This window comes from Nyctibius grandis, chromosome 9 (assembly GCF_013368605.1).
Source record: "Nyctibius grandis isolate bNycGra1 chromosome 9, bNycGra1.pri, whole genome shotgun sequence".
Taxonomy (NCBI): domain Eukaryota; kingdom Metazoa; phylum Chordata; class Aves; order Nyctibiiformes; family Nyctibiidae; genus Nyctibius; species Nyctibius grandis.
The window spans coordinates 37,806,934-37,833,039 of record NC_090666.1 but is presented as its reverse complement, the minus strand read 5'-3'; the positions used below and the strand labels follow the sequence as shown (position 1 = coordinate 37,833,039).

The following is a 26,106-nucleotide window of genomic DNA, read 5'->3' as shown; positions in this document are numbered from 1 at the left end:
TATATCTCAAAGTTTTAATAGCAGGTAAAAAATTATAGGCAAGTGGAGCTGAAAGCCAGCTGGGAAGTAGATTATTTTACTTCAGGGCAGGTTCTGTGACAACAATAAAAGCTCATCCTTGATTCTGTGTTTATGTCTTGATTCCCCAGAAAACCATCAATAATCTAATGAGAAGGCAATGCTATACCACTCAAGTGACAGCACCACTTCACCATCAAATCTTTACAAATGATAGCAAACAGGTAGTAGAAACAAAAAGTTAACTCTACTGAGAGCTTGCCAAACACCACTGCAAGAGAAGCAGAGACACAGGGAATAAAATATGTTGCTAAGTGGTAGTAATTCAAGGGCACTGGTGTATCTCAGGCAATGTAAGGGTGTAATGTGGGAATGGGAACAAGGCAGGGAGAGAAGTCATTGGAAAATCTGAGAGAAGGATGAATCCAGAATTATTTCTACTTTAAATTTCTGCAGAGACTTATACACAATTCTCTCATTGAGTGTTCAAAGCTCATTAAATGTTTCTTCTACATTGTTAACATGATAACAATAATTCCTGTTGTTTCTTCTTCTGGCCATTGAAAGCAAGAACATCACCTGCCTGAGAACAGAACTCATCCTTGAAAACAGTATCTCAGTCACAAAAGCTTTATTTCTTTCCCCACGTACCACTGATTAATACAAAATTGGGGCAGGGGGTTGATGGAATTATAATTTTATTTTACTTTTCAGGAAACTGAAAAAAAAAACCCCATGATTTGTTCATGGTGTATTATAACCATACATTCCCTAAATGAGATTGCCTGTTCCTTTAGAGTCAACTTACTGTGAACACAGTCAAAAAGTCTTTCTCTGCATCTGTAGCTGGTCAGCTGCTCTTGAGGCACAAAAGGACTTTATCTTCTCAGCCAATTTCCCATGCAGGGATGAAGAAATAGAGCTGGCACAGAAACAGATGTTTCAACCTTGCAACCTGAAGATCTTTTATTCCTGTTATTTTTATTTGTACAGTAGCAGTGCCAAGAGAATTGAGACTCCCTTGTGCTGCAGTGCACTGGAGGTCGTGCAAACAGAATAATTGATACTTCTTGATGCAGACAGTTTTCTGTCCATTTCTGCTGCTTCTTTAGGAACCTTCAGCCAAGTTTCAGACTTTGCAAACATTTGTCCTTGGACTCAGCTGGATTATCATTATGCTCAAATTGATCAGATACTGTTTAAAATCAAATCTCTCTGAGTGAAAAGAAGTGCTTGCATTGTTCCACCTTTACTTTACAAAAATCAGTCAAGTGACTGAATTTTAAAATTTAGCTTGTAACTTATGGTGTTCCTTTGCCTTTTGTAATTCTCTCACCTTTGAGATTTTAAAGCCAGCCCCTTTGCAGCAAAAATTGAGTATGCAGGAGGGAGAAGAGGGGACTGGGGGAGAAATGGCTGTTGTTACTGAAACCGGGAACTTCATTCCTACTTTCTTTGTCCATGGTATCATGTTTAGTCTTTATATGATACTCAGAGAAAGACAATAATTACTAATTTAATCAGAGGGGAACTCATTCACTATTTTCCAGAATGTGATGTCTAATAATTTCCCAACATGTCATCAGAAAGCATTATCAGAAAAACGTAGCCTGATGTTACGAATGTGCTAATTAAATTATACAATAGAAATAGTAATCCAAAATGTAACAAGGGAGGAAAACAAATAAGTTAAGCCCTGCAGTACTATGTGATGTCCAACTTACATGAAAGAAGCAAGAAGTATGTAAAACCAGAACATCTTAGCTTGAGAAGGCACCACAAAAGGGACATGGCTTTTGTGCTACTGTTCTTTTTTTTTGTTTGTTTTCCACAAAACAAAGCGTGCAGGAGAAGGTGATGTCACTAACCACTAACTCTTTTAGGCAGCTCAATCAAGGGAGACTTCAATTTGAGTTTTTTACATGGAGATGCTGTTTTAACTTGAAAGGAGTAGTGGAAGCTATCTGGAATGCTGAAACAATGAGAGATTATGTTGTAGGAGATGAATAATAATGTTCTGTTTTTACCATCCTGTAATTCATTCCACTGTGACAAATTTCTTTTTTGAAGAAAAAAAATATTCTTTTATCCTTAAATCTTCTTTCGTGATAAAGCTGGATATCTGATAAGGAACAAGGCTCTCTGTACCTTGTGGTATGTTGGTATGTCTTGAAGTAGGCACCCGGACTCTCAAGAAGGTGTCCCAGTCTCCTTGGGTATTCCTACAAGGGACAAAGGACATACCTTAGCAGAAGTGATATGGGCTAGTTTATGACCTGCTATCAGGGCTGCATATTCGGGTAAGCAGCAATAGCCGAGCAAGTTTTCTCAAGTGCACAGAGAGAGCAGCACGCATACCTGAAGCCTGAGGGAGTTTTTAACAACATTATATGTGATTACTCTGCATCATTTGCTTTTCAGATAGTAATTTTAACTTTTGGGTCACCTTCCCTATAGGTATCTGTTAAATCATCCAGAGTTGTGAATTTGAACATCAGTTGCTCCAAGGGATTTTTAAAACCCTATTTCCAAAATCAGCAATAGCCAAGACACATTGTTTTGGGTTCAAATCCTATAGAAGCTTATCTTCTGTACACCAGCACTGTGGCTCAGAGACATTTTCAGAACGTTTCTTCAAATTTTGATTTTAAATGGAAAAAATTCTTTTTTAAAAAATCTGATCATTTTGTGAGGTTTACCTTCAGCCAGACTCTATCAGGCTGGTTCACAATAAGCTATTAGTTATCTGAGGTTCACATACAAATAAAAAGCACAATAGGTCAGTACACAGTTCTTCATATCCTAAAGCCAAAATGGTGAGATTCATTGGCTTCTTCAGCATATGACAAAGATCTCACATAAACAAGACAACAAAAGCAGATGCAAAGATGTGAAATGCAGGGGAAATAATTTAACATGCACAGCTTTCTACTATCATAGTCTCAAGTTCAGCACTTCTTGTACCAGTAACGACAGTAATAAACAGTGTGATAAAAGCAGGTTTAAGTTGAGGCAGTGGGGAATTCGGCTTTAAGATCAGTGATGTACCCTATGAGTTCACAGCTGAGAAGCCTGAGTCTGCTTCAACATCTGAGATGAGGAATAAACAGGGAATCTTTCCTGATTATTAAACCTCCCTTTTGTTTTGCTACAGGCCTTACTTGTCAGGAAGACAGGAATGAATGTGAAGAGAGTCTTTGTTTTCCAGGAGTGTCTTGTATTAATACCTTTGGATCATATGCATGTGGAATTTGCCCCAGTGGGATGGAAGGAAATGGTAAAACTTGCAAATGTAAGTGTTTTGCATGGTTTATTTTAATAGATGGAGAAAAAAATGCGTTTAATTCTGCTACTATTATCCTTAATTGAGTACTTTGGCACTCTGTGCAAGTATGGACCTTTCAATATACAAAGCAGACTATTGTCACGTTGTGTTAATATGGATAATTGCAAATTGGTCTCTGTTTGCTATTTTTCACTGCAGTTTAGTTTCATCTTGATTAGAATGAACACCATAGTATACAAAATGGTATTTTCCAGATGCCAGCTAGATGATTTGCCAAGGACATTCCACGTGTTCTCCACTATTTTGCTCCTAAATATACCATCCACTAACAAGTACTTGGGGAGCACCCCCAGGATTACTTTTGATTTTGGTGAATGCTGTGTGAGCAGGATGTAAGGCAAGAGGAAGAAGGTCCATGTGCAAATCCTTCACATCCTTTCACCTCTGTTTCCAAAGTTTGCTTTCATTAGAGGATGCAGTCCACAGCTGTGAGCTCATGCTTGGTGTAAAGTCATGCCACAGGTCCCAACCAGTGAAGGAAATGGCTTTTGGGACAACAGACTCTTCAGTAGGGAAACTACAGTGACTTTGTGCTCTGCTGAGACCTTCCCAATGCATGGGATGCAACTTACTCACATGCTGCTTATTTAAGTCACATACACGTAATCTTCTCTAAAAATAATATTTGGTGGGCCAGAAGGAGAGAAATCAACACCTGAAGTGTTTCATGTTTGTTTGTTAGTGTTTCCAAAGAAATCCAAGAAGCAAAAGATACACATATTAACTGTGAAGATATTGACCTTTCCTCACATTGACCACCAAAAAGAAAAAAAAAGTCTGATGTGGACAGACTCAGTTGTAACTGCAGGATCCTGGCACCAGCAGGACTGCCTTTGCCACATTTACCAAACATCCCTTCAATCATACTGCCAAATGTCTGTACAGAATGGGTTTTTTTGCTGTATTATTTGGCCACATTGGTTATTTCAAAGTGATTTTGCATCTGTTTCACTAATGCATATTTTTGTAGCTAATTTTACCAATGAAGGAAGGATATACAAAATTATGCCCTTTTGAAATATATCAGAAAAGTAATTTCTTCCTTTGCATTTTTTTAATTACAGAAAGATTTCTCTATTTCTGACATGCACATTTATTCGAAGGAATAAATCTGAAGGCTTCCTTGTTCACCCAAAAAAGGATAGGACAGACAACATATCTATTCATACCTCCCTTGCTGAAGCAAGTATAAAGGCTTCTGGGAGGAAGGAGGAGAAAACTGAAGTACCTTTATAGCTGTTAAAGGGGGCTATAGCTCATTGTATTCTTTAATATATATAAAGAGTCATGTCTAAAGTTTGCAGCTGAACTAACTGAAGCCAACAAACATGCACAACGTAGTTTCAGAAAGAAGCTTTCAAGGAAAGGCAGGAGTCGGACAGAGCACAGGTCCCAGTGTGCAGTGTAGCATCTTCATCCGAGCAACAATGCTGTCTAATACATGGGCACTTGAGGCCTTCTTACTGCCCTTAGCTCAATAAAAGGTCACTGTGCATATTAAGTACATCTCTCAGATAAGCAAAGTTCAGTGAATTTGGGCACCGTGATTTTTTCTATATTTGTGTTGAAGCTTTGCTGCATGTCAGCACCTGACTCACCTGATTTGCCTTTCTTTGCTTGATGGTTGGCTTCCAGAATAAACTTATGTCAGGTTATCTGATTTGCTGTTACTGTTGCTTTTTATCATCAATCACAGCTAAGCTCTAACACCTTGTTTCCTTGTCTCCATGTTTTCTTTTCACAGCTGTGCTTGCTGCTGACATTACAAAACCTTTAAGCATTGAAAAAGGCAATGGCAAAGGTGATTTGAACGAGACAGAGGTTAAGCAGCTACTGCAACCCTTAGAGGCAAAGAATTCTCCTGTAATTAAGAATTTTAGCATAAGTGATAGACATGGTAGGTATAAAAGGATATGAAACCTTTTTCAGTCATTGCAGTTTACATATTCAGAAATCATACATTTTGCCATCTTAAAAGTAAACATAAACTAGCTGTTTATAATACAACATAGAAAGGCAGAGTTAAAATCAACCCCCTCCTCAATACATCAGAATGGATTGCTGCTAAACAATTTTACATGGGAACAGAGCCATTACAGCAATAGCAATCAGAGGGGTCAGGCCTAACCAGAACCCATATTGTTTCTGAGGTAGAACAAAATCACCCCAAATCTTAGCGGTCAATGAAAGGCAAGATGATAAGAATGACAGCTGATGCCAACTTGCCATTGCCAAGTGACGCTGATGTTTTATTTCAGCATTTGACAGGCAGTCACTGAATTAAAACTGAGTTTTGAGCATAAACGAAGATCAACTTTTGAAGTATGAACTTGACTGTGGCAGCCACTTTTGCCAGACACGGAGCACTACAGCACTCTGTAACAGGGGTGTGCACCTGCACACTGCTTAAGTTCGCCTAGTTCTAAAGGGTGTTGCATTTTTAGTGGATTTTCTAGTGGCAGTGGGGAGCAGAAGAATTGAAACTGGACATATCCGTTCTGTAGGGGCACATGTAGAAGAAAATATATTTTTTTTTCTTCTTGCCTTCTTTTGTATCTCTGTACCAGGCCAGCCTACACCTAGCCAGCCGGTCTAGAGAAGTGATCGTCCCTCTCTACTTGGCACTGGTGAGGCCGCATCTTGAGTACTGTGTTCAGTTCTGGGCCCCGCACTTCAAGAAAGATGTTGAGGTGTTGGAGTGAGTCCAGAGGAGGGCGACCAAGCTGGTGAAGGGTCTGGAGGGTCTGACCCATGAGGAACGGCTGAGGGAGCTGGGGTTGTTTAGCCTGGAGAAGAGGAGACTCAGAGGTGACCTTAGTGTAGTCTACAACTACCTGAAGGGAGGTTGTAGTGAAGTGGGAGTTGACCTCTTCTCCTGGGCAACTAGCGATAGGACAAGAGGACGCAGCCTCAAGCTTCGCCAGGGGAGGTTTAGGTTGGACATCAGGAAGAATTTCTTTACAGAAAGGGTTATTAGACATTGGAATGGGCTGCCCAGGGAGGTGGTGGAGTCACCATCTCTGGATGTGTTTAAGAAAAGACTGGACATGGCACTTAGTGCCATGGTCTAGTTGACAGGGTGGTGTCAGGGCAACGGTTGGATTCGATGATCCCAGAGGTCTCTTCCAACCTGGTTGATTCTGTGATTCTGTCATTCTGTAACCAGAACTTTCCTCTAACAGGTATCCATCATAATGTTGTAGGCAAGATACAAGAATAACACTGAAAATACTTGAGAATCATGATGGAGACCTCACTGGAGGCAATTAAAAAAGATCTACAACCATCATTAAGATTTTATTCATCATCTGTTCTCTGTCTCGACACTATTAAATACTTCACAAGCAGTTCATATACACTTGCTATTCAGTGATATCATAAGTGATAAAATATTATATACTACTGGAGTGTTAAATTTTGCACATAGTTCTAAGATAATTAGTCTCCCGTCATACAAGGCTTGACACATTAAGGATGATTTCTAGATCAGAAACACATGTACTTGACAGTGTATTTTTAAAGGTGGGATATATGTGCTGTAAGGTTTGATGATTACCTTCCTCTTACAAAAAAACAAAAGGATGTTGAATAATACAGTTTCTCACTCAGTTAATCTTTCACTTATGCTGAAAATTACAGTTTCTATACTATCCATGATAAATGCCAAACAACTTCGAGTAATAAACTTGAAAACATGTAATTAGAGGACTAATAAATCTTACTTTAATGAGAAACAGCTGTTCTGTTGCACTGTGCCTACAGGACATTCTCATGTTTGGCTCAAGGTTTGGGAACATTCTGCATTAAACAGACTTTAAAAGAATAAAAGCAGTTATAAAGCTTTAGTCGGGCTCAGGCAGTCACTGCTTAATTTTATATATGCATTTGATTTGAGAAATTCTAAACAAACATCCTCGAACTCCCTTTTCAGGCCATGCAGCACCGCTGTCACGTGTTACCACCTGTGCCAACAGGCCGTGTTTTCCCGGAGCGCTCTGTTTTGATCGGAAGCCCCCTTACGTTGGATATGTCTGCGGCCGATGTCCAGCAGGGCTTTTTGGAAATGGTCGAATCTGTACCAAAGTCCCCAGACCAGGTACTTTCTAACTTTTAGAATTTTAAAAAGGCTTTGCATACAAAGGCTGTAAGAAAATACGAACCAGTATGGCGTTACAATACAATGTACTTTATAATTAAACGCTGGAGGCTTTTTTCTTTCACTCTTACCTGACAAGCAGCTAGCAGGTCTAATTTCAGGAATACCTGGCTCTATGAGTCGAAATTCAACAGATTAACCACCTCATTTGCTGCTAGGGAGAATTCTTCACAACAGGAGCTACTAGATGGTATGAATCACCACATCTGTATTTCTGCCACAGCGCTGGCATAGGATTTCAAAACATGTTTCCTCCTCAGTAAGATCAGAACATGACACATGCCAGTACCACTCCACTTTCCTTCTTTCCTAATTCTTTTGCTGCCAGGCATCTGTTCTCCAAGGTGACCTGTGAAGAAGATGATAAACAAAGTGTCATGTAAGAACAACTATACCAACAACTAAAGGCAACAGATAATTAAAACATTTCAATAGTATTGTTCGTACCCTGAGCAACATTCTTCCTTAGGGAGTTCTGAAGCTCAGCTGGTCCCATTAATCTCTGAGGACTGATCATTAGAAGAGGTCTTCTGCTGTGATGAAAGAAAAGCTGGGTCCTGACCTCAGGCGGAAAGTGGCAATAGCATAGCAACCACTCATCAGTCATCTGATCTGGCTCTCTCTCAATGAAATTCTCATAATTCAATGTATGGTTCTCTAGGGACAGTCTGGATGGTTGTCACCTTTTACTGCACAGAGTGATTTGCCAAGAGAACTCATGTTTATTCCTTAATAACAGTAGTCACTAGGTCAGATTCCTTGGTTTTCTTCTAAGTCTTTTTCTTAAGTATTCAAGACAGACTGGCTTGAAACCTATCAAATTGTTCCCCAACCTCTTACACTCGACACACCCACCTTCACTCCCCATTCTGTATCCAAATCAATGACTGTTACCTTAGTGTTGCATTTTAATGCACACTATCAAAGCAGAAGCAATTTTACTGCTTAGTGTAGGTATCATCCAATCTCTTTGAACTATAAATTGATTTTACCCTGTTCACTGAATCTAAAGGTCACAAAAATAAACCCAGCATTTTTCTTTCTCTAGCAATGAGTATGTACAACGTATTACTTAGTTTGTCAGGCTAAGTTAGCTATTGACTCTTCTATAGCTTCATGAAGCTGTAAAAGCATTGAGCAAAAAAAAATAAATCATTGTGCATATAAATAAACTAACATTTCTGTTATTGCCCAAAGCTGCACCTTGTCATTAATGGGAGAATGGTATATACATTGTACACCCTAAAAGATCATTTAAATGCTGTTGAGTAGAACAGAGAGTCTACAGCTGTAGATATTGGTACAGTAAATCAGACACACTTACATTGTGTTTATATAAACATTAACCAATAAATTTGCATATGTTCTAAAAAGGGAAGTGTAGACAGTAGCTGCCATTTACTGTGATTCATACCTTTCATACACAGCTCCAGGCACGATTTGAGAAATATCTCAAGTATCAGGATCTGAAACTAATACACGCTTCTTTCAAAAGCAAGTTGTATACCAGAGGCTGGGGGGGTGTGTGTGTGTGTGTTTTTCTTTTTCCTGTCAAATACACAACCTCAGTCTGGGACTTCATGCTGCAAATGTGGCCATACAATCAGCTTGAGCACTTTGGCGGGGGAATGAAGAGGAATTATTTTTTGTTCCATAAGAACCTTATATTCACTCATGTGAATTATATCACAATATAAACGATGAGAATCTTGTGTGTCAAGGTTAAATGAGAGTAGTCATTTGTTTTAATATTTAGAAATGAAAGCAATTCCTGCAGCTGTATGAGTGTCCTAATTTATGGCCAAAATGATTGGTTTAACTTCCTTTCCAATGTGATTTGCTAGTTCAAGCAGAAGTATTGTATAGCATTGACGATTAAAAGATATCAGACAAAAAAAGAATGAACTTTCAATTAAATTTACGTACAGTTATGGATTACGATTATTGTGAAATCCTCCCTGTTAGAATAATAACTTCTCTCCCTTGTAACCTATGGTATCAGTCTTCAAATGAAACAGAACAAATCCTCTTCAGCTTGCTGCAGTGCTTGTGAAGGTACTGAGATTATGTGCCACTTCTTTCCAACTGTAGTAAGAATACTCTTGCTAATCCCTATTTTGTACTTTTATTGGTTGCTTTTGACATGAAGTTATACTCAATTGTTGTGATTTAAGGATTAAAGGATAAGTATTTTTTCATAGAGAAACCACAAAAATTATTCAACTGCCTTTGTAGACTACTGAGGAGAAAAAATATGCCAAAGAAAATTGTTTCCTAAGTCAATTGTTTGATGAGCTGCACCCAAAAATCCTTCAGTTTTGATTTATAATCAACAAAGTACCATTTCCTCAGCATTGATATGTGATAGGTATTGATCTTTTGATGTACTTGACTTAACTGCAAACTATGTAACTTCATAAGTAAATTTCTGAGCTTTACTAACCTGCTCTGCCAACAATGCAGGGCCTCATTCTATTGTCACTTACGTGTTTTACCTGGTTTATATCAGTAGTTTGTACCAGTTTAAATCAACCAGACCTGGTCCTGGTTGCAATTGTTTTTGAGGTACATGAGACTAGTATTAAGGAAAAACACCACCAGTATCAAAGCCAGTATGGAGTTTCATATAAAAAGGGAAATGATTATTTTTAAAAATACATTCTCATATCAGAAACAAATTTCTATTTCTCTCCCTTCAAAATCCATAAAGTAGGTATCCTACATTTTTTTTTTTAAATTGCTAGTAGGATCAAAAGTCCCGTAATTCTTCTGGCATTGAATAAAGAGGAAAGTCTAAGGAATTTAAATCTGTCCAGGCTTCACCGGGCACATTTCACATTTGTATAAAATATCTGGTAACTTTCTGTTAGAAGAGGCAGATCTATTATATCAAACCATGCAATATCATTGGTCATATTCTTGGCACAAAGAAAATGAATATATCCTAATGGGGGATGCTGGTGATGCTACTGCATGTTGCTATATTAGTTCTTGTCAGACGCTACTGGTATTTCTCTAGACTGGTTTCATCACTCACAGTCACAGAGATACCCATCTGTTTGCACTTGCTTTAGCAGGTTAGAGAGGTTGGTGTCATCACAAAAGATTTATTTTTTCCCATTAGTAAATCAGCAATTTTACTGGACAAAGCAGTGCTACATCCATCACCAATAAAAGATTGTTCAGAGCCAGCGCTCACTGCCTCTCCTGGTTTAGGGAGCTGAAGATCAAGGGAGAGGATTATTTTATGATCTCTCTAATCGAGTTCTGCTTTTCCATTCTGAACACCACCTCTAGCTCTCCTGCCGTAGCAGTTAATTTGCAGTACTGTAGATATTTGGCACTCGATATACTTTTGTATGTGCTAGCTATTTGTTATGTTTATGTACTCTATATTTTACACTATTCCAGTATCTGCACTGTGCTTCTGAATTCACTTTGATTTTACATCAGAGAGACCTCTGTGACCTTCTCATTTGCACTACTGTCAGATCAACATCAAGGTGTGGATTTAAAAGGAGAATAAAATGTTTGGAATTAAAAGTGTGTGTGAGTTTAAACTCATAGTGCTCAGCCTAACACCAGAGGAACATATTAGTCTTAAGTTTTACGTTCTTAACTTTTAACTTTGAAATCACTGCTGTCATTATTAGCATTCATCACTGATCACTGTTCATGAAAAATAAATAACTCCAGGAAGAGCTTTGGTTGCCAACCGAAGGTTTCATCTCTGGAGCTAACTGCAGGAGTAGGGACCTCTTACTGCCTGGAACCAATCAAATGATTTTGCTTCAAGAGATGACTGAAGAACATAATGAACTCCTTTCATCTCTTATCTAACAGAATTGATGAATTTGCTTTAAAAAGATCAAGGCCCAGATTCCAGTCTCCGTTACACCAGTGTAAATCATAAGTGATTCCATTAAATGAATAGCATTACCCTAATGGAGTGAGCGAGCACTGTTCCTGGAAGATGGATCTTAAAACCTGTTAAGGTAGGCATATCACACACAGAACTTTTAAATAAGAAATATGTATGTACCAATAGGTGCAGACACAATGTACACAGTTTCCAGCATTCAGAGGGTGCCTTGCAATGAGTAACTAACCAGTCTTGACTTGGTTTATGCAATGAGTTACAAGGCTCACTTGAAGGCAGGAATATATTGATGCTGCAGTCCTTAGCTGTGAAGTTGTCTGAGATCCTTGCAAAGGCATAACAGAAATACAAAATAAATAGTAAATAATACTCTGATTTTCCTCTATGTGGTAATAGCTCTCAGCTACTCTTGTGGGCTCCAAAACTGGGAAGCATTGCATCTCAATGCTGTGGCTTCTAGCTCCTAGCTCTAAATCAGGCCATTGAAACTCTGTCCACAATTCATCTTTGGAATTTATGGTGGAAGTTGCTGATCCCTTTTGTAAACTATGTTTCAGTGTTTCTAGTTTGTGTATCTGAGGACAAAATGTACATTCTTTCAGACTGACCAGTTATGATGTAATGATGTCTTCTTCAAGGGGTATGTGATGAAATGCCAACTGAAGTGGGGTTGGAAAGGTCACACAAAGACATTCCATATAAATTTGGACTCATGAAAGACACAGTTTTGCAAATGGTACACCAGTAATCTTCGCATGAGGCCAGGATCAGCCTGACATTTTGGACATAACCTGTGACCCTTTCCTGCCCTCTGAGTGTGTAATTGCCACTGAAAATCCACTCCTGTACTTGTCAAGATAGAAATGGAATCTGAGAGTCTTTCTGATAGCTTTTTCCTCCTTAGGGATACCTAATAAAATATTAAGTATTTTCAGAAAAATATCAACAGAGGCCTGTACCATATATGCTATGACCCAAACATAACAACTAAAGTAGGCACAGTGGGAAGAATATGTTTAGATAATTTAAAAGATAAATGGTTTCCAGCTTCACTGATCCATATACTCTGTCAATCCAGAATTTGTTAAGTGCTTCCAATCTAGATGATATATTTAGGAAATGATGTAGCTCAGCAATAGAAGACCAATGAAGCCCAAGCCATAAAACCACTAGGGAAGAGGACTCAGCTATATGCCATGAATAATATTTACATTCAATCAGAACATCAAGTACAGATTACATTTCTCTCCTACCAAGAATGTGCCACCTTTTGCTTAAGCAATCACTGTGCCATCATGACTTTTAAGTGATAATAACAACTTGGTCTCTAAACAAATAATCTATGGAGGATACAGGTCCTATAGTTTTGTACATTGTCAGAACAGAGAGCAAGATTATCCCCTCTTAAATTTCCAAGCTCATTTAATCATCTAGCCATAATAGCACACAGCTTTTAAAGTGAGTCAACTCTGTGTCCACAAATTTGATCAGATTGCTGTTTTGTTAAAGGCACTTAGAAGCCCTTCAAAACTGTAAGTAATTCATACTGGACCAATATCCTGGCCCCATTAAGGCAACACAAGAGTTTTGTGACTAACTACAAAAGCAAAGCAGGAGTTGAAGAAAAAGGATTAATAAGTAATACAAAGCGCAGTACAGTATGAGGGCTAAAGATAGGTGTGAAATACACAGACTTATCGTTGCTCAGGACAAATTTAGGACTAGTTCCTTGACATCTTGCTGTTGTTGATTAACAGGTACCTACAGATGTAGTGATACTTTCTTCACTGAACTTACTTGCAGAATCAGGTGATATTCACTGCCAATCCATGTGAATTTTGCCCCCAAAATTACACGTCCTGTGTATAGAGCTAGTTCATTTCTGAAGGGACACAGCTACAGCCTATAGCTAACACAACACAACTGATTCTCTGGGATGCAGGAGAAAATGATCTCCCATGCTCATAATTTATTAGATTAAGAATTTAATAGAATCATGGAATAGCCCAGGTTGGAAGGGACTTCCAAATGTCATCTGGTCCAACTTTTGATTTCTCAAAGAGAATTTATCTCATATATTATGATAAAAATAAAAAAGACATTTCTTTTGTTGTTTGGTTTTGGTTTAATTTCTATAGGACACAGCAGGGTAGAACCACACACTGGTGAGCATCACCAGAGCTCTCCAGGCTATACGTGGTGGAACAGCTGATATATCTTCTATATTACTAAAAAATAAAAGTTCTCACTAAGAGTTCCTCCATGATAACACATGTTGCTTACAGTACTTATAGAATATTGTCTTACAAATCTCAGATTTCACTCAAGCTATTGGTTTATAAAATTTTAAATTCTTCTTAAGCTAACATAATACCTCACAGGAAAGGTAATCCTTAAGTTTTCTTCCTTCCTTCTCCCCTAAATGCCTCTGGTCAGTTCATAACTTCCTCTTTAAATTTGTTTGAACACAAAACAAAGGGGACCTGTTGTCTTCTTCGGAGCTATTTATGTCACAATATTGAGTCCCTAAGCAACCTTGTCTTGCTTCAACATTCTTGCTCTATTAAAAACAATAATTTCCATAATACATCTTCAGAGCCTAAGAGAGGAAACGATTAACCACGACACTGTTGCTAGCTGAAGCGCCACTATCAAATGTCTCTGTTTTTTCATCCTAATACTCTTTCAAAGAGAAAACTACAAACGTTATAAAAGCAAGTCTCCTTATATGACTGTCCCCAACATGCCACCATAGAATTTAAAGGGCAGAAACAAGTTTTGTCTAGAGCTGATGACACCTATGTTAGCAGTGAGCTAAACCTAAATAATACTTCAGGAACTGTTGCATTAGCAGCATAGGCTGTTGAGATGGAAGATAAGCTTCGCTAATTCTTCACTAATGCTTGAATTTAGGGATGCTGACCCCTCTCCTAAACTGCAACCTGAATGCACATTGTTCATACCTGCTGGCGATAGCGAAAAGTCCATTTGGTTAAACTACACACAAATTAGCAGAACTGACTAAGAACTTTCGTGACATACCATCTGAAAACTTATTACTAAAATTCCTTGCTTTTTGTTTTCTATATTAGAAAGAAACTATAGATAGCTGTCAACCTAATCAGTTGAAATTGTGGAGAATTCCATAAAAGCATGATTTTGCTGAGGGTATTTGTATGTGCTTATACGGTATTAAAATAGATTCATTACTGGTCTCCAGCAAGGCATAGTTCAGATTGTTTCTTGGCTTTCATATGTAAAGTAACTCATTTTTATGTGTTTACAGGCCAAAACAACATAATTATAGTTTTAGACCATTTACTTCTTGAATCAAATAAAAGGAGAAGTTCAGTAAAATATTCAAATTTAAGCTATTTTTTCTTTGAAGAAATATTATGGATTTTCTTTTGAAGAAATGTTATGAACTTCCTTTATAATCTGTTATTACAGTTCTAAAGGACTCTACATAGATGTTTCAGAGAATTAGACAGGAATGCTTCAGAGACGATCTGTGTTGAATTAGCCTATTTTGTATATATATCTATCAACCTGTTCAAGCCATGAGAGTCTCTGAAGGCCCATGAGGCATTATCAGATAAGAATACAGTTTCTATTAATTTTTCCATCTCTCGCAATGCTGAGAAGCAAAATATACTGCCAATTCCTTAGTAGAAAATATAATTTAGTTTTATGGACTATATCTTAATACTGTCTGTAGCTGCTGAAGTAGTACAGTTGCAGACTCAAATAATTGGAAAAGGTAGAATACAGAGGAGAGGTAAAAGTTCAGACCTGAAAGATGGACAAGGAATAATGAAAGAAAGGGCAATAAAGCAGTTACGAGGGAGTTAAGTGGGTGATCCATGGTGTTTTGAAGTACAACCATACCTCTCCTCCACTTCCTGTTTTGTTAGCTGGATATTCAGAGAAAAGCACTTCTAAAAACTGTAGCGAAGAATGGGTTAGAGCCAAGGAATGTAGAGAGCACAGAAAGAGATGTAGTAACAAAGGCGCAAGAGGAGAAAGGCTCCTGTTCGAGAAGGAAGAGCACATCAAACACGTTGAGCTTTTCCAACCCCTAGGAGAGAACTTTTCAATTAAATCTTGAAATAAACTGCAAGGTAGAAGAGGTGTTTGAGAAAACATTGTTTGTTTGTAAAAACATAGCTGGTTTATGAATCTCCATATACAATCCAAAAAAAGATACTGATAAAGAAGAATATTGGTAAAGGGAAAAAAAAAATCCCTGTTTGGGGACCGTACTTGTATCTTTGCAATCAGTAATTCTCAATTTTTAAAACCACTGTCTCTGGTGACCCTGATGTTAAAATTTCTATTGAAAACTTACAGAAAACATCACCAAAAAAAAAAAAAATATAAACAAACCACAACAAAGAGAGTCTGCAAACAAAGTGCACAAAATGCATTCTTTTCCTCAAAGACCCATTTTTCTGTACAGTTCTTACTGTGTTCACCACCTTCTTGCACTGTTCTTGCACTTTGCCTGCATATGATCCCTTGTCCCAAGAATCGTACTAACCAAAAGTTGATGGATACCTCCTTGGAATACACGATAGAAATATACTGTGTGAAAGTGTCATGTATTAGGATAAGTTTCATATTTAAAACTGTTTCATTGTTTTCAGAAATGAGTGTCATTCTAGAAATCCAGGTTTTAGCGTGAGACTACTATTATATATTCAGGACACCTAAAAAGGAGCCGATCATTTAAAGTCCATGGAGAAATCTGGATTAAATGAGTAAAAACTAAGGCAATATGAGTGCCCCAACTCTTTTAATTTTTTTGTTTCTCTCAATCCCTAAATTATAATGCTTTCTATTGAAAAAGATTTATGAACAGAAAAATATTTCATATAAAGAAAGAGCTACACCTAAGCAAAATCTTCCTAAGGCACTGTTCTGGTATTTGTCGAGTATGAAAGGGATTATCTTTAATTTTGTGTATTCTTTGACATATCTTAGATACGTCTGAAAACGTTCTCTGACATGTAGTCAGTAATAGTATTTCTATGTTCATGAACTGTTTGCTTCCTTCTTGAGCATCTCAGAACCCGCATTTTGTTTAAATACATCAGTTAATGAATTGAGGTGTCAATTATGGTGCCTGAAAACCTAGATGTAAACGAACTATGCAGTGATGCAAACAAATACAAAAGACCTTTAATGCGGCATAAGCAAACACACTATCTATCTCTTCTTGAGGTAATATTTTCTCGTATACTCACATAGGATTTCAACATCCCAGAACTGGAAAAGGACCTCCTTGATGGCAGAGTCTAGACCCTATTCCATTTGTGGGATTCTTTTTCTCTGAATACAGGGAGATTTGCAACAAAGTTTAGTGGGTGAGCTGGCTGAAGATCCCAGGTTTTCTCCTCCACAAAAAGCATTGTGCTAGAGCAGAATGATTTTATAATTTCATACACAAAACATAAATTAGCGTTGCAAATTATGAGTGGTGTTACAGAATTGTGAATGTGCAGCTGCAGCCACATTTGACAAACAAAAGAGTCTGAAGCAGAGGAATAGTTATAATCAGAAGTGGTTGGGTGATTCCATAGAATATTCCCTATTGCTCATGATTTTTGTAGGTGAAGGGGAAGAAAATTGCTTACCAGGTAACAACACGAGCAATACAATCTCATTTTCTATCAGACTGAAACATAGCTCAAGGACAGTGAACTAGATGTTCACCTTTTGATTTCATCATTAAAGCAACAAGGGAGTAGATTTACCCATCACAGAAGTGGTGGTTTGAGAGTACAGGTTTTACTGAAGCTGTGTCTGTACAGATGGATACAGAGTCGTGTGACTGCTTCGCTCGTGTGCTGACCTGTCTGGGTGTAAGGCACGCTGGGTCCGCAAGCTGTCTCGCTCTCTTAGCCCAGCACAAGCTGAAGGGCCTGGCTGGTTCATCCTGTCTGCCTGTGCACAGCTAGTGGCTTGCACACAGCTCCACATCTTTTCCTGATTTGCGAATTCCAGATCTGGGCACCTCTTATATAGAAGATACTACTCATATCCTCTATTTCCACAGTTTTCAAAATGGGGATTAACTTTTGCCTGTGCCTCCTTCCAGTGTGTTGTGTGTTCCTAAACTCTTTTATAACACATTTGACTTTTCAATTTTTGGTGTAAACTTAAGATCTTATCTAAATTTATAATACTATCCCAATCTCAATGAGTCCTTAAAATGCTTCTGTTTCTACAAAAATAATCCTGGAAGTACACTCTTTGTAAAACTCGGGAAGTCAAAGCTGTACCTCACATAAAGGAGCTGAGGAATTTATTCAGGGAGTTACTGCTTGTGATTGTAAGAGAAGGGACATTGGTGACTGGGAAGTTCCACCAGCACCTGAATGTAGGGAAATTCTGGATGCTTAAGAGGAAGGAAGGGAAAATCAAAGCTGTATTTCTGAATATTTGAAAGAGGGAAGACATTAGGGTATGCTCGGATGGCTAAACAGAAGATTTAGGAATTAAACACACTCTGACTAGAGAAGAAAGTTACGCCAGAACTTAATCAAATAAAACATCAGATTAAGAATTGATTGAAAAATAGAATTTCCCTAGAGCTTCCTATTGACAGCTGCTCCGTTTCCCCTTTCTCACCAAGCAAATACAGAAAAAAATACTAATGGGGAAAAGTAGAGGGAGAAATGGGATGATCCTTATGTGCTGGTTTTGGCTGGTTTTGGGATAGAGTTGGTTTTCTTCATAGTAGCTTGTTGGGGCTATGTTTTGGATTTGTGCTGAAAACAGTGTTGATAATGCAGAGATGTTTTCATTACTGCTGAGCAGTGCTTACACAGAGTCAAGGCCTTTTCTGCTTCTCACCCCACCCCACCAGTGAGTTGGCTGGGGGTGCACAAGAAGTTGGGAGGGGACACAGCCAGGACAGCTGACCCCAACTGACCCAAGGGATATCCCACACCATATGGCGTCTTGTTCAACATATAAAGTTGGGGATGTTCAGAGTGATGGTGTTTGTCTTCCCAAGTAACGGTTACATGTGATGGAGCCCAGCTTTCCTGGAGATGGCTGAACACCTGCCTGCCCATGGGAAGTGGTAAATGAATTCCTTGCTTTGCTTTGCTTATGTGTGTGGCTTTTGCTTTAGCTGTTAAACTGTCTTTATCTCAACCCACGAGTTTTCCTCTTTTACCCTTCCAATTCTCTCCCCCATCCCACTGCAGGGAGTGAGCGAGCGGCTGTGTGGGGCTTAGTTGCTGGCTGGGGTTAAACCACGACACCTTAATACTCTGGTAACAAGACTTCTTCGACCAGTGTAATTTTTCTATTCTCTCTTGACATTTTAAATAAGATTTATGTGCTGGTAGATGTTTCAAATTTTAAATGATGACCCCCACACAGTGTAATATGTCAGAACATTTCTCTGTCGACATTCTTCTGAATGAGAAATGTGCTACACAGCATGTACTACTAAATGTTAACAGCTCTAAAACTACACAAATTGTAAATTTATTGAATTGTGTTAATTCTTAAACTATTCACAGAATTCTGAAATAGTTGTAACCTGATCAGAAATAAAGGTGTCCATAATCCTCTAACTGACAGGCAGAAGAGACTACAGCCAGATGATCTTGCTAAGGAGAAGAAGCCAGTATCCACCTGAAGAGTAGACTGGTTTTGGACATTTTTTAGATTAAAGGAGAGAGCAGCACCTGAGATTACATAGCAATGCTTATAGTGTCTCCCTCATGTCATTACATAAAAAAGTTACATTTACCTTTAACAAAAAAAAATTTAAGCTTCTAACTCTAAGAGCTGCAAAGAGAACCATGGCAATGAAAAGGTAATAAACACTCATGTCTACAAGAACCTTAAGCAAGTGTTTGAGGTGTCAGCTGCTAGTTGTAGGCCAAGATGGGGCTGTCTCCAAGGTATATGTCTTGGGAAGAAAGGTGTGATGGTGCATAAGCCTAAGACCAGCAAAGACTTGGGTGAACAGCATGGAGGAATATGGTAACAAACATGGTCCACCCTGTCCCAGGCAGAGTGTGAAATGTGTGCTGCTCTTCTGGGAACAGAAATGGTTGGGGTCAGAAGGGAATGTGATTTCTTTTAATTCAAGTGTGGATGTGGCCTTTTTGTAAAAGCTTCTAAATACAAAACAAGAACCAGAAACTCAGAAGAGAGAAAATATATTAGATTTCTTTTGTGTGTTTCAGAGGGTTGATATCTCACCCTGGGTTTAGGAGACTGTGGAGTGTCTTCTCTGTGAACTGCTGCTTTCACTAGCTTATACAGTCATTTTATTACATTCAGAATGAACATGATCCTCTTCAACTACAGATATTTAGTAGTTCACTGTAAAATGCAATTCAAGTGAGAGAAGAAATCAGAATTTGCTGTGCCTTAACAATGCCATGAGGGCATTGGCAAGCATGAACAAGAGACTGGTTATGACGATTCTGATTTACGAGCTTAGTGCAAGCAGTTCAAAATACCCAGAACACTGGGTGAACTGAAGGCTGGAGGGTTCTCGTGTGGGGGAACTCCTGCACCACATAGATGGAAAGTGTCCTGGTGTTGAGTTGGATGAAGGATGTTAAACTTCTCCCTCAGAAATTTGCCCTCTGTCACCCTTGTTCTAACGTTCCTCAGATAGGGGGACAACAGAGGAATCTATCTTCTCAGGACCTGATGCATCCTGGCATTATGCTGTGCTTACAGTGGTGTAAATCCATCCACATGAATGGAGCTCCTGCCATGCACAGCTGAAGCAAAGCAGCAGGTTCTCGGTCTCTTATCTACCTCTGAAAAATAAACTCAACCATTCCACTGCTGCACATTTCCCCATAGTACAGGCAGAAATACTGACAGGTAATGCAAATGGATTTTTGTACCGTCATATAACCTTGAGCACTTTGCCTTGTCATTTTTTTGTTATTTTCATCCAGTCCAATATGTAATCATACAGCGGCATCACAGAGAAAACCAGATTCACACAACCACACTTCTTCATTGATAATGGGTTATATATTTGAAGATATTGATCAACTGCAAGGAAAATAAATTGAAGTAATACAGGATCTGAGAAAGCTGCTGACAACAGACAACTGAGTTTGCAATCTTTTGGTATACTGCTTTGTTTTAGCTTATCGCAGAAACACAGAATCAATCAGGTTGGAAGAGACCTCTGGGATCATCGAGTCCAACCTTTGCCCTGACACCACCATGTCAACTAGACCATGGCAGTAAGTGCCATGTCCAGTCTTTTCTTAAACACATCCAGAGATGGTGACTCCACCACCTCCTTGGGCAGCCCCTTCCAATGTGTAATGACCCTTTCTAGGAAGAAATGCTTCCTAGTATCCAACCTGAACCTCCCCTGGAGAAGCTTGAGGCTATGTCCCCTTGTCCTATCGCTAGTTGCCCGGGAGAAGAGGCCAACTGCCACTGCAATAAGGTCACCTCGGAGCCTCCTCTTCTCCAGGCTAAACAACCCCAGCTCCCTCAGCTGTTCCTCATAGGTCATACCCTCCAGACCCTTCACCAGCTCGGTTGCCCTCCTCTGGACTCGCTCCAACACCTCAACATCTTTCTTGAAGTGCGGGGCCCAGAACTGGACACAGGATTCAAGGTGTGGCCTCACCAGTGCCGAGTACAGAGGGACGATCACTTCCCTAGACCGGCTGACTACACTATTCCTAATAGAGGCCAGGATGCCATTGGCCTTCTTGGCCACCTGGGCACACTGCTGGCTCATGTTTAGCCGGCTGTCGATCAGCACCCCCAGGTCTCTTTCCACCGGGCCGCTTTCTAACCACTCTTCTCCCAGCCTGTAGCGCTGCATGGGGTTGTTGTGGCCCAAGTGTAAGACCCGGCACTTGTTCTTGTTGAACCTCATGCCGTTGATCTCAGTCCATCTATCTAACTTCCTCTCTGCCATGTTGTATTTCTAGCAGACATCTGGCAAGTTGAAGTCGCCCACGAGCACAAGGGCCAGCGACCGGGCGGCTTCTGACAGCCACTTGTAAAACGCCTCGTCCGCCTGCTCATCCTGGTTGGGTGGTCTATAACAGACTCCCACCGTAATGTCCGCCCTGCCGACCTTCCCCCTGATCTTTACCCATAGACTTTCAACCTTGTCATCCTCATCATCTTCCTCAATTTCAACGCAGTCCAAGCACTCCCTAACATACAACGCTACCCCACCGCCTCTCCTGCTTCGCCTGTCCCTCTTAAAGAGCTTACAGCCATCCATAGCAGCACTCCAGTCATGAGAGTCATCCCACGACGTTTCTGTGATGGCAACCACATCATAACCTTCCTGCTGTACAGTGGCTTCTAGGTCTTCCTGTTTGTTGCCCATACTGCGTACATTGGTGTAAATGCACTTCAGCTGGGCTAACGGTCTTGCCCCCGATACAGGCCTGTCGCCCCTAGGTTCATTTGTTGTTGCCCTGATCTTATCCCCCTCCCCCATCGAACCTAGTCTAAAGACCTCTTGATCAGCCCTGCCAACTTCTGGGCCATAACCCTTTTCCCCTTCTGACTCAAGTGTTCCCCATCCGTAATAGACAGACCCCGTGCCATGAAAGCGGATATTTAGATATCTGGAAGACTGCAGAAAGAAATTTTCAGGTATTCCAGAAAAAATCTATCATATTCTAATCCTAACTAAATTGCTTACTTAAAGCATCACTATAAGTAAAAATCCGAGATAACAAAAGCTGAGAGGACACCCTATTCACCACATTTGAATGACACCAACATCTTCCGATGTTTAGTGGCCTCTACAGAGTGGATGAGGGACCTTGATCCATATATATCATAATGAACAACCAACCAAAACGTATCACTACTCTTCACTGGTAGTATTGTTTCAGATGTATAAATTGCATTATCATAGATACACTCCAACTGTATGTTCCCCCTTTACAGGGAAAGCTGAAGCTTATTTGCAGGATGGGTATCACCTATATCATCTATATCACCTATATCATCTGATAAAGAAATAACAGATTTCCCTTTCTCAGGTAGTCAGTCTCATCCCCTTACTAGTCACTAAAATTTAGTTAGGAGGAAAAACCATTTAATTATGACACAGTGGAAGGAGTTCAAAGCTATAATCAGGGCTCATTTTGGAAATGTGTCAGAGAGGTCATTCAGCTCTTCACTGTCATTGCTGTCAATTTCTGGTCCCTGAATCAAATTTTCAAAAAGCAGCAATGATCATCTACTACTGATAATTTTCTATGGGGATATTTCTTTCACCCTTCTCTCATCCATTTTTAAAAATCCTTTGATTTCTCCTGTCCCCTCATGCTTTTTTTGCTGATGTCATCGCTGCTTCACCATCTCTTTTCTTCCATTCTGTGTACCTCATCATTCATCAGCCTTACTTTGGACAGCAAAATCTATGTATTTACCTACTGCTGTACTAAATACCATGTATTTACCTACTGATGTCCATAGCTTGATCCAGTACCATTGTAAAACTCCAAAACATTATGCTTCAGGGCAATAAAAACTCACCAGCCACCAGTAGAATGACACTGTTTACCAGCCAAATAAACACAACTCTGATGCCAGGATTTGCTTAGATCTAGTCAATGCCTTAATTTTCATTTTGACCTTTGTCAAGCATCTTAATCTCTTTCCTTGCTAACTACAGCTAATTTCTACATCAACAGCAGTTTTAAGAAAGTAATTAATATTTATATTTAAAAGGTAGAGGTACACCCTGCACGGGGTTAACCCTAGAACCAAGTGAGGGCCTTTTGTTCAGGATTCAATATATTCCATTTCCTATGGAGTGAGCATGCCAGAACTGGTTAAAAATAGCTTCTTCCATTCATTAGAGTCAGCAGATGGCCATTAATCTTCCTGAAAGTATTGATTCAAACTACTCGTCTCCACTTTCCAGGCCCTTCACAGACTACCCTCTCCCCATCTATCATCCCTCCTTACACCACTGAAAAGGCGGCTGGCTCTGTAACAAGCGGGTGACAGTTACAAACCAGCAGTCTCTCTTACATGGTACCCCTCACGTCTGGAGGGAGCTGTACACAGCATTAACAAAGCTTTTCCATTTGTCTACTTTAAATGCTTCCCTAAAACTTTCCTTTGCCATAAGGACTACAAAAGCATTACATAGTTATACACTGGTGTGATGGCACTAGAGCCTCTCTAGGACATAATCTTGCCAAAGACCATCTCAACTTTTGTTTATTCCTCCATCTCAGATATCTATCTGTCCCAAACTGCAATGTCTCGTCTTACTCGTAGACTGTAACAGCTTGAATGCAAAGTCTCTGCATTATGTACTGTCTAGCAGAACATTTCCCAGCACGCTATTGCAATATTGACAGTTAATAAGAAACAAATATTAGCTCAGGTGGTCAATAATTGTAGGGTGCACCATGGAGAGGTGCACAGTGCCAAAGCCTCATGGACTAGTGTAAGCCAAAACTAGTAAACCAGCATGGCAAGTGGTTTGCCTGGCTGCAATTTAATCCCTGTAAGGCCAGCGCTGAACTTCACTGAGATTTACTACCTTAAGCTCGCTCAATGTTAAGCTAGCATAAATGCATTTCATCTAGTTCATCTAGTTCATGAACTGTCAGCCTGTAAGTTTTGGTATCGCAGTTCCTTGTGCATCCAGAGCTGATGTTACCCATAGCAGATAACACCATGTCATTTCTATGTCAGCCAGCATAAATGTGCCCTTAGCACATATGATAGATTAATCTTTTATTTCTAAAATTGATGTTGTGTTGTTTGCTCATAAACTAAATGTCCACTGCAGTTCCTTTAAACTCTAGACCAGCAAATTTGACTAATGTATATCTTAATTCTGCCCTAGTTTCAAGATCTTCTGAAAGCCATGTGGATATTGCTAGAAGAAATATTGAAGACGCTAGAAGCTCTCATCAGGAAGACGTTTTAAAGACATCAGGAAACATATATTCCCTTCTTTCCCAAACCCAAATTCCAAGACAAGAAACTACATACTCTTTGGAAAGAAGCCCCACAGTCATTAACACTCCATCCCTTACCACGAAAAGGAAGACTTCCCAAGCTCATACATTATCAGCAAAAAAACCTGATATGGAGTCCACAGCACCCGAGAAACAATCTTTTCCTGAAAAAAGAAGTGATACACACAGTTTCCTTCTGCACGAGGAGTCAGACCTCAGAGACACAACTGCCAGTGTGACAACCCATACCCCTCTCCCTTTTAAACAATACAAATCAGGTACAACCCAGACCATTCCTTCTCATCGCAACACAAATGCAAGTTCATTATTTGCAAGGCCACATGCAGTTCAGCAGCCTCGTTCCAAGTACAGCTATTCTCCCAGGAAATGGTCCGGTCGAGTCGCAGTCTCAAAGACTAAACCATCCCAAGATTTCCCAACAGAGCAGCAGAGAGCATCTCCTTTGGCAACACACCTCACCTCCCCTTTCCATTTAATAAGTTCTTCCCTTAATACAGCTCACCGGAGCGCTAGCGTCCCACCAGGGTCGGCTCCCCAAGCAAGGCTTCCAGCACAGACCACAGCAACCAGAAAGTCATACAACACAGCAATGGATCATGTGGAGCTGCCAAAAACCAGCGGTGGGACACATCAGAAGTTCGTTTGTGCTAATATGCCGTGCTTTACTGGTGTGCAGTGTGAGCCGGGTGAAGATGGAGGATTTAAATGTGGGCCTTGTCCCACTGGATACAGCGGTGATGGAGTTACGTGTGAAGGTAAGGGGGAAAATCCTCTTTCAAATTCTTTTATAACTTCAAATCTAATAACTCTCCAAAGTAAAAATTATTTTTTTTATAAATTTTGATATTTTTCTAGCTGGGATCATTCTGGATTTCAAAGCCAATTTTATTTCAAAATAATAGACAAACATTCTATAACTTTGAAAAAACTCTTTCTGCTTACAAAAATGACATGTTTATTTGATAATATCTAATCTATTGAAACCAGGCACAGATTGTGATCTTGCTTACCCTTGCTTAAGGCCAGATTTGTTCTACGGAAATCATTAAATTTGAAAACATGTAAAACTTCTGTGGGAAAGAGTAAAATCGACTCCATTTCTCTACACAACACATTCTAGGAAAAACTAATTGTTCTACTACCTTAAAAATGACTTTTAAATACCTATCTAATATCTTAAATACAAAACCAAACTTGTCATCTGAAATGTATAGCACCAGAAGGGTTTTCACAATATATTGACTTATTTATTAGACAGCTTAGAATACCTCCATAAAACAATAGTATTATGCACGTTGTTGAAACAATGAATTCCCTGACTTAGCTATCATTAAGCACACTTTTTTCTGAAAACTCGCTGATAAGTTGATATCTTAATTGGCCTTTCACTGCACAAAGCAGAAGTATTTGCATTGTCTGATTCACTCTCTTTCACGTACGGCTTCTCGTGCTCTGCACACAGAGCAGACAGGCGTAGGGGGGTCTTGGCTGCACTCCACTAACAGTGGACCTCCCAGGGATTACCTGGTGTGAGCAAGGCTTCAAAGGAGCGTAAGCTCCCAGCAACACTGTAGCCCTCTGAGCTCAGAGCAGTCCTGGAGATATATTACAAAATGCGTGAGAAAAGGTTACTATAATCTTGGGTGCTATAATTTTTGCCTGTTTGCACATTTCTGAAATGCCCCTTCTAAAGGATTTAAGGCAATTTGGCATG

The 26,106-nt window shown here is 39.5% G+C and overlaps 1 protein-coding gene across 1 annotated transcript in view; it reads left to right on the top strand.

Annotated features, from left to right (window-relative positions):
* LOC137666935 (von Willebrand factor D and EGF domain-containing protein-like) overlaps positions 1-26,106 on the top strand; it is a 272,112-nt gene that overhangs the window by 117,991 nt on the left and 128,015 nt on the right. Inside the window, exons 18-21 of the mRNA XM_068407215.1 lie at positions 3,173-3,310; positions 5,109-5,261; positions 7,296-7,460; positions 24,257-25,147. Coding sequence (XP_068263316.1) covers positions 3,173-3,310; positions 5,109-5,261; positions 7,296-7,460; positions 24,257-25,147 — 1,347 coding nt within the window. The remainder of the gene's footprint in view (positions 1-3,172; positions 3,311-5,108; positions 5,262-7,295; positions 7,461-24,256; positions 25,148-26,106) is intronic.